We start from the raw sequence: 9499 nt of genomic DNA, 5'->3' as shown, positions 1-9499 counted from the left end.
GCTTCCAAGCATGCGTCGACTTGATTCTGAGCATGCACGGGCTTTTAACCGATGCTTTTGCATACTAACTGTCGGTTTTGACCGATCGGTTAGGCGTCCATCGGTTGAATTTTAAAGCAAGTTCTACATTTTTCGACCGAAGGCTAACAGACGGATGGGGCCCACACACCATCGGTTTGGACCGATGAAGCGGACCTTCAGTCCGTTTCCATCGGTTTTGACCGACCGTGTGTACAAGGCCTAAGGAGTGGCAGATGTAAACCGACTTGTGTCCTACCTCCAATCCAATTATGATCCGAACCAATCCCATCCGATAAAAAAATAAAAATAAATTCAAAAAAGAGTATAGTGGGCTGTGTCCGCTCTGCATATGCAGAGCAGACATGGACCTGCCAACCCCCCGCTCCGTTTATTGTGGCCCGCAACCTGTTACCAATTCGCTTAAGTGGCCCTTGCACTTCAAAAGGTTGGGCACCCCTGCACTAGAGGGATCTTCAGCAAGAAGGAGGTCCCCATTCCTCTATATAGATGTTTATATCACTAGAGGTGTCACCAGCAGGAGGAAAGAGGTCCTGGTTCCTCTATATAGATCTTTATATCACTAGAGCAGCCGTCACTAAATGGCAGCCCGCGGTCTAAGTCCGGCCCGCTTCTGCTTGGACCGCCAGTATAATTCTAAATGACATCAAGCATTTGCTGGGAACGCAGGTTTCCCCAGCAACCAGTGACGCTGCTCCCTGCTCCTCGCCACAGGTCCGGAGTACACAGAAGACTGACGGTCCGCGAGTAGGGGCGTGACATCATGTGCGCGCCCCGCCCCCCTGCTTTTTGCGGTTCCCAGGTCCACTCCTGGCTCTCCTTGCGAGTAGGGGCATGATGTCATGTGCGCTCGGCCCCCTGCTGCTCATGGGTCCTGGCTCCTTATCTCGCAGCTTCCACCCCCTTCGGTATTTCAGTGCCCTCCTGCATTCAAGGTATGTGGGCCATTAGAGATCACTAAAGGGCATATTTTTATTGTGCACACTGCCGGTCATATGTTGTTAATGTTAAGGGGCACGTTTAATTTTAAGGGGCACGCTGATGGGTAGATTTTTAATGTGCACAGTGATGGGCATATTTTGTTAAGGGGCACACTGATGGACACATTTTGTTGTGCCCATCAGAGTGCCCCTTAACATAAAATGTGCCCATCAGCATGCACCTTAAAATTAAATGTGCCCATCAGAGTGTCCCTTAACATAAAATGTGCCCATCAGCGTGACCCTTATTTTATGTTAAGGGGCACTCTGATAGGCAAATTTTATGGTAAGGGGCACGCTGTTGGATATATTTTATGTTAAGGGGCCCTCTGATGGGCAAATTTTATTTGTGCCCATCAGAGTGCCCCTTAATATAAAATGTCCCTCAACATAAAATGTGCCCATCAACGTGACTCTCATTTTATGTTAGGCTGGGTTCACACTACGATTTTCCCGTCCGTCAGCCGCATACGATTTCAGTATCGAAAACGTACGGGCCCGGACGGGAAAACGTATAGATAGACAATGCATTGCAAATCGTATGCACTCAGATGCATCCGGGTGCGTACGATTTGCTGGCAAAACGTTTTTTAAACGTACGCAAAACCGTGTTCAACCACGGTTTTGCGGCCGTTTTTAAAACAGTATGGCAAACGCATACGTTTTTCTTTAACATTAACGTCAATGGAAAACGCACATATGTGCGGTTCCATACGTTCCCGTCCGTTTCAGCCGCATACGGTTTTTCATATAAATCGTATGCGGCTGACGGACGGGAAAATCGTAGTGTGAACCCAGCCTTAAGGAGGTACTCTGACGGGAATGCCTGATGTAAAGGAGCGCTATGATGGGGACACCTGATGTAAAGGAGCGCTGTGATGGGGACACCTGATGTAAAGGAGCGCTGTGATGGGGACACCTGATGTAAAGGAGCGCTGTGATGGGGACACCTGATGTAAAGGGGTGCTGTGATGGGGACACCTGATGTAAAGGAGCGCTGTGATGGGGACACCTGATGTAAAGGGGCGCTGTGATGGGGACACCTGATGTAAAGGAGCGCTGTGATGGGGACACCTGATGTAAAGGGGCGCTGTGATGGGGACACCTGATGTAAAGGGGCGCTGTGATGGGGACACCTGATGTAAAGGGGCGCTGTGATGGGGACACCTGATGTAAAGGAGCGCTGTGATGGGGACACCTGATGTAAAGGGGCGCTGTGATGGGGACACCTGATGTAAAGGGGCGCTGTGATGGGGACACCTGATGTAAAGGGGCGCTGTGATGGGGACATCTGATGTAAAGGGGCGCTGTGATGGGGAAACCTGATGTAAAGGGGCGCTGTGATGGGGACACCTGATTTAAAGGGGCATTGTGATGGGGACACCTGATTTAAAGGGGCACTGTGATGGGGACACCTGTGACTACAATCTTTCTGAGTCATAGCACAGACTTGAGATTCGGACCTCGGCCCAAAGAAAATTTGGGCGACCGGACCTCCTTGAATTTTAATTCAGTACCCCTGCACTAGAGGGATCACCAGCAGAGGGAAGGAGATCCTGATGCCTCTATATATATATCATTAGTTATCACTAGAGGGGTCATCAGCATTAGGGAAGAGGTCCTGGTTCCTGTATATAGATCTAATATCACTAGAGGGGCCTCCAGCAGGAGGAAGGAGGTCCTGATTCCGATATGTAGATCATTAGTTATCACTAGAGGGATCACCAACAGGAGGAAGGAGGTCCTTATTCCTCTCTATATATCTCATTGGTTATCACTAGAGGGATCACCAACAGGAGGAAGGAGGTCCTTATTCCTCTCTATATATCTCATTGGTTATCACTAGAGGGATCACCAACAGGAGGAAGGAGGTCCTTATTCCTCTCTATATATCTCATTGGTTATCACTAGAGGGATCACCAACAGGAGGAAGGAGGTCCTTATTCCTCTCTATATATCTCATTGGTTATCACCAGCAGGAGGTCCTGATTTTTCTGTATCAGGGTTGTCCAACCTGCGGCCCAAAATGGCTATGAATGTGACCCAACACAAAATCATCAACTTACCTAAAATGATGATTTTTTTTTTTTAATTTGTAAAAATGTGTTTCCACTTCATGAACACATGCGGCTGAAGAAAAATTTGACAGCGTGTCTTTACTGGACTCTTATCTTTTTTTCGCCTTTTTTGTTTTCCCCCAAACAAAAATCTCCCACTCTTCACAATCATGCCTTACTCATATCCTCAGTTTCCGCCAGCACCTATATTTGTGCGCAACTATTTTTAACAATAAAGCAAACGAAGGGCATATTTAGAACCAAATTATCGGATGAGCACGTTGAGAATACATTGAGAATTGCTACTCCATCCATCCAACCAGATATGAATGTGTTATTTAAAAAAAAAAAAACAGTGGCAAATATCGCATATAGTTTTATGTTCCCTCTTTTATAATAAAACGTGTATTACTTTTTTGTATGAACTGTATTTTTACCTCCCCAACCTCAAGTGTAAATGAGGCCGTACTGCGATTATACAAAAATTTACAGTATTGGATTTGTCAAAAATTGCATTCTTGGGTTTTTAAAATAGGAATTTCAAAATTTCGGATCCATCAGAAAACATTCACGTCCTCCTTATTTTTTTTAGAACGCACACCTCCGTTTATAAACAAAATTGCAAACTTAATTTTGTTTTTAAAAATCAATTTTATTTAACATTTCACAATCTTTACATTTCCTAAAAATATCACTGTATAAAGAAACGTGCCGGGATGATTACAATCTACAAAAATAAAATGGAGGAACCTTACAGAGCGACAACGAAGAATAGTCTGGAAGGTGCGAAAATTCGGAAATTCGAGAACCTGAAAATTTGGATTTTCAAATTTCAGAATTGTTGAATTTACGATAAAAGCTAAAAAAACAAATGAAACAAAAACAAACTAATTTCTCTTATCGTCCATGGACGGACACAGCCTTCACAAGTCTTGACAAGTGGGTTATGTTCCTGTTCATAGGAGAGGTCAAGACTTGAGAAGGCTGTGTCCGTCCATGGAATCCTATTTTTTCGGCAGTGCACATGTCTAGTTCAGTGTGAGTACTCCCAGTGCTGTATTTACCATCGGGGCCCGTCTCATCATCTTGTTGCAGCAATTCAGAATGAATGGCACAGCATCCCACCAATGCATTTATGCGTTTTGCTGCGAGTTGCGGTAAGCGGACATGTGCCTAGGGCAGTAAGTATAGGAGGCATAGCGGGGTAAAAAAAAGTCTCAACATTTACCAATTATGACATCGTTTTCCTTATTCCCTTTTCCTTTAAATAAGAATTGCGTTCAAATTATTTCATTGCAACACAACCTACACAGGCACACATGCAAATGTAATGCAACTGAAGGCAGAGATATAAAAAATACATTGGGCTAGATTCAGCAACAAGATACGGCGGCGTATCTCCAGATACGCCGCCGTAATTTCAAATCTGTCAAAGTCGTATCTTTACACCGATTCTCAAAGGCAGATACGTTTAAAAAAAAGGCTTCCTCCGCCAACGTAACTTGAATACGCCGGCGTATTATTGTGTGCAATTTTACGCTGGCCGCTAGGTGGCGCTTCCGTAGTTTTCAGCGTAGAATATGCAAATTACCTAGATACGCCGATTCACAAATTTACATACGTCCGTCGCTATTTTTTTACGTCGTTTACGTTAGGCTTTTTCGGCGTAAGGTTACTCCTGGTATTAGGAGGCGTACACAATGTTAAGTATGGCCGTCCTTTCCGCGTCAAAATTTGAATTTTTTACGTTGTTTGCGTAAGTCGTTCGCGAATAGGGCTGGACGTAATTTACGTTCACGTCGAAACCAATATGTCCTTGCGGCGTACTTTGGAGCAATGCACACTGGGATATGTACACGGACGGCGCATGCGCCATTCGTAAAAACGTCAATCACGTTGGGTCACCAAGAATTTACATAAAACACACCCCCTCATCCGCATTTGAATTACGCGCGCTTACGCCGGCCCCATTTACGCTACGCTACCGTAAATTAGAAGGAAAGTGCTTTGTGAATACAGCACTTGCCTCTCTAACTTACGGCGGCGTAGTGTAAATACGATACGCTACACCGCCGTAACATTGCGCGCCCCTACCTGAATCTAGCCCATAGTTGGTAGTATTTCGACCCATCCAGCGACCTGTCAAAAGAGATGACATAATAAAAATGCCAACACACTTAAAAGCGCAAATGTAATGCAATGAACATAAAAAAAAACGCATGTTAAATGCATATCAACCTGCATGCATTTCTCTTTGCACGCTGATGTAGGCTTCTGATGCGTTGAATGTACAGTATGCTGTAGAAGGTCTCTAAGTGCACCCCCGGACATTTGTACCTAAATTTAGCGAGAGAACAAAAGGGTGAAAATGAAGCAGTGGATGCTTAGGGGAGTCATAAGACTCTCTGTAGCTCTAGAAGCATGAACCCGTCTCTCCTTTATTTTGTTAGATGCTTTGTTGATCCCCCACATGCTTGTTTCAGTAACTTATTCTAGCTGTAGTTTTTACTAAAATGATCATGTGACACAAGGGGCGGAGCTTGTACAAAAGCACGCGGTGGAGCAGAAACATCATCGACCAACCGGTGACACCCCCACGTGCTTTTGTACAAGCCCCACCTAGGGTGACCACGTGTCCCGGATTGCCCGGGACAGTCCCGCATTCTGCAGGTCTGTCCCGGAATGAAACTGACACAGGTCCCAGCATGAACCCCTCAGAGCTGAAGATTTGACCCCCCCCCCCCCAAATAGTGAAGAAAATAACTACAGGTCCCAGCATAGATCTGGGAAATCTATGGGATCACACTCTAGATCTCACAGGTTCATGCTGGGAGTTTCAAATTTGGGGGGGGGGTCACACCCTTAGATCTCAGGGGTTCATGCTGGGACAGGTAGTCCTTTACTTTGGGGGGGTGACCTCCCCAAAGTTAAGCACTACAGGTCCCAGCATGACCCCCCCCCAGAGCTGAAGATGTGAGAACCCCCCCACCCCCCAAACAGTGAAGAACCACAGGTCTTAGGCCCCTTTCACATTGGGACGTTTTTCATGCGGTACAGCGCTAAAAATAGCGCTGCTATACTGCATGAAAAATCATGCCCTGTACTCTTCAATGTGAAAGCCCGAAGGCTTTCACACTGAAGCGGTGCGCTAGCAGGAACGCTCCAAAAGTCCTGCTAGCCGCATCTTTACCGCGGTATAGGAGCGGTGTGTTCACCGCTCCTATACCGCGCCTTCCCATTGAAATCAATGGGAAAGTGCGGTAATACCGCTGTAATACCGCGGTAATACCGCCGCAACGCGGGCGGTATTAACCCTTTTTCGGCCGCTAGCGGGGGTTAAAACCTCACCGCTAGCGCCCGAATATTGCGGTAAACACGATGGTATAGCCGCGCTACAAATAGCGCGGCTATACCGTCACCGCTGCTGACGCTTTAGTGTGAAGCCAGCCTTAGCATAAACCTGTAAAATCTATGGGATCACACCCTAAGATCTCAGGGGTTCATGCTGGATGATGTAGTCCTTCAAATTTGGGGTGGGGGGGTCAGATCTTTAGATATTATGTGACCCCCAAAAGTGAAGGACTACAGGTCCCACCATGAACCCCTCAGAGCTGAAAATGACCATCCCCCTCCAACCCCCCATCCAGTGAAGAACTACAGGTCCCAGGATGAACTAGTGAAATCTATGGTGTCCCTGAATGGCAGTCTGGAAATGTGGTCACCCTAGCCCCACCCCTTGTGTCATGTGATCATTTTCTAAGGGTAGACTGTGCTACTGGAAGAAGCATGCGGCCCGCTTTATACGTAAAGTACTTTTCAACTAAATAGAACATCAAAGAGAAAGGAGAGGATGGTTTCACGTTAACAGGACCGCAGAGAGTCTTGTGACTCCTCTTAACACCCCCGGCTTCTATTTCACCCTACAGTTTCTTGGTGAATTTTTACACATTGTCCAGGGGGTGGACAGAATAGGGGAAACAAAATAATGAAGATCTCATAATTTGTGGGACAGTGCTTAAAGCGGAGTTCCACCCAAATAGAACTTATGCTTTTCCGGTTCCCCCTCCGGTGTCACATTTAACACCTGTCTAATACAGGTATTTTGCTCCCACTTCCGGGCATAGATACCTGAGCCAGCCGCGGGTATCTACGCCACTTCCGGCACCTTCTCCGACCCCTGCTGTCTTCTGGGAGACACACAGGTCCCAGAAGACAGCAAGGCTTTGCTATAATTAGGCAAAATAACAGGATGTCATTAAGTGTCCTGAAAATTGTGTCTATGGCTGTGCATGGGAGCGGATACGATTGGTTAGAAAAGTGAGGAGCAGTGACGGGGGGGGTAACGGCACCAACTGTTGGTGATCTCTTGGAGAAATGGACACAAATGTCCCGCTATGGACATTAAAAGGACCTGTGTAAGTTGGATTGTTAAAAATCTATCATCGGGGGAGAATTCAGAGACCCGTGCTGAGCGCCGATCATAGCTCTGTCTGGATGAGGCGCATCGCTTTCTTCATATTTTCTATCACTGCAATAAAAACACATAAAGAAAATCATTAGGCATGAGCGATTCCACAGTGCTGAGTGATGCAGTGCATGTTTAATGGCAAGCTTTCCGCTATAACACAGGGATGGACTGGCCATTGGGACTACAGGGAGTTTCCCGGTGGGCCGATGGCTCAGTGGGCCGGTTTCAGTGACAGCGAACTGCCGCCCCCCTCCGCTCCTTTGTCTCTCCCTCCCCGCAGCGCTCACCTGGGGGTAACAAAGAAGCAGAGGGAGGACCAGAGGAGCAGGGGGGACGACAGAGGAGCATGGGGGAGGGGACAGACAGCTGACTCAACAGCTATGGCCTGGGAATTTCTCACTTCTGCCTAATCTTGTCCCATAAGGGGGGGGGCACCAAACTGATTCTTTGCCCCGGGTGAAATAATGTCTAGCTTCCCCACTTGTACTGCCTATAAGAGTACCAGTACCAGCCATTCTACTCTAATAAAGTAGAACAGCTAGTGGCTAGTGAAGGGGGAGAGGGGGCTTGGGTGGCCGGGAGTTGTCCGGCCACCGTGGGAGAGACCTGTCAAAGTGGGCCAGTCTGGATGAAGTCCAGGGGCAAATTTTTGTCCCAGTCCAGCCCTGCTATAACATATTAACAGGTCTGTCCTTACATATCTCATGCACTAGCTTTGAGACAGGCATTATTTTTTAATTCCCACCCCTACTCCTTTTCTGAAGTCATGTGGTTACTTTTCTGGATTTTGACTGGATGTTAGTGATCATAGCAGAATTCAGTGTAAGGAATACACAGGAGAAAATGCATGTTGACAGGGGGAGTGTAAAGGTGGGCGGGAGTCTACTGACATCACGACTCCACCCACAGAGCTCCAGACAACAGACCCACCCACAGAATCTGCAGTTTTTCAGTTCTTATAACAGACAGAGGGGAGACATTTGACAGGTAAGGATACATGCAGGAGGCGTCTATATCCTTATAGATCAGCACTATGGCAGGAGTTTAGAAAAGATGAGAGCGGCTTTACATCCACTTTAAGTGTTGCCTAACTGCAAAAGAGAAAAACCAGGTCTCCTGCTGTGTACATCTCAGGATTGGATAGACAGAAATTCATATCCTTTGGCAGGTAAAACAGCTTGAATATACAGTATAGGCCAGATTCAGCAAGAATTTACACCGGCGTATCTATAGATACGCTGCGTAAATTTAAAGCTGCGCCGGCGTATCTTCTTTCTGTATTCAGAAAGCAAGATACGCCAACATTAGCCTAAGATCCGTCTCTTACACCGTCGTATCTTAGGGTGCATATTTACGCTGGCCGCTAGGTGGCGCTTCTGTCGTTTTTGGCATAGAATATGCAAATGACCTAGATACGCCGATTCACAAACGTATGTACGCCCGGCGCTATTTTGTTACGTCGTTTATGTTAGGCTTTTTCGGCGTAAGGTTGCTCCTGCTATTATGAGGCGTACGCAATGTTAAGTATGGACGTCGTTCCCGCATCAAATTTTGAATTTTTTACGTTGTTTGCGTAAGTCGTTAGCGAATAGGGCTGGATGTAATTTACGTTCACGTCGAAAGCAATGACGATTTGCGGCGGAATTTCGAGCATGCGCACTGGGATTCTTTCATGAACGGCGCATGTGGCGTTCGTAAAAAACGTAAAATATGCGGGTTCACCATTAATTTAAATAAAACACGCCCACATCATCCCCATTTGAATTAGGCGGGCTTACGCCGGCCCACATACGTTACGCCGCCGCAACTTAGGGCGCAAGTTCTTTATGAATACGGAACTTGCTCCCTAATTTACGGCGGCGTAACGTATCGGAGATACGTTACGCCCGCACTAAATTACGCAGGGCTACCTGAATCTAGCCCCATGTATTTAATCTGTGTGTTCAGCGGTTTGC

At 46.6% G+C, this 9499-nt stretch overlaps 1 protein-coding gene across 2 annotated transcripts in view; it reads right to left on the bottom strand.

The window, feature by feature from the left end:
- Window positions 1-7222: 7222 nt before the first annotated feature.
- The window catches only part of LOC120939845 (anterior gradient protein 3-like), a 67409-nt gene continuing 65132 nt past the window's right edge, over window positions 7223-9499 (bottom strand). For both annotated transcript variants that reach the window (XM_040352241.1, XM_040352242.1), the window contains exon 8: window positions 7223-7604. In XM_040352241.1, coding sequence (XP_040208175.1) covers window positions 7555-7604 — 50 coding nt within the window. In that variant the 3' untranslated portion in view covers window positions 7223-7554. The remainder of the gene's footprint in view (window positions 7605-9499) is intronic.

This window comes from Rana temporaria, chromosome 5 (assembly GCF_905171775.1).
Source record: "Rana temporaria chromosome 5, aRanTem1.1, whole genome shotgun sequence".
Lineage (NCBI taxonomy): Eukaryota > Metazoa > Chordata > Amphibia > Anura > Ranidae > Rana > Rana temporaria.
Note: the sequence above shows the minus strand (reverse complement) of the source record. Positions and strands in the feature narration are given on the sequence as shown.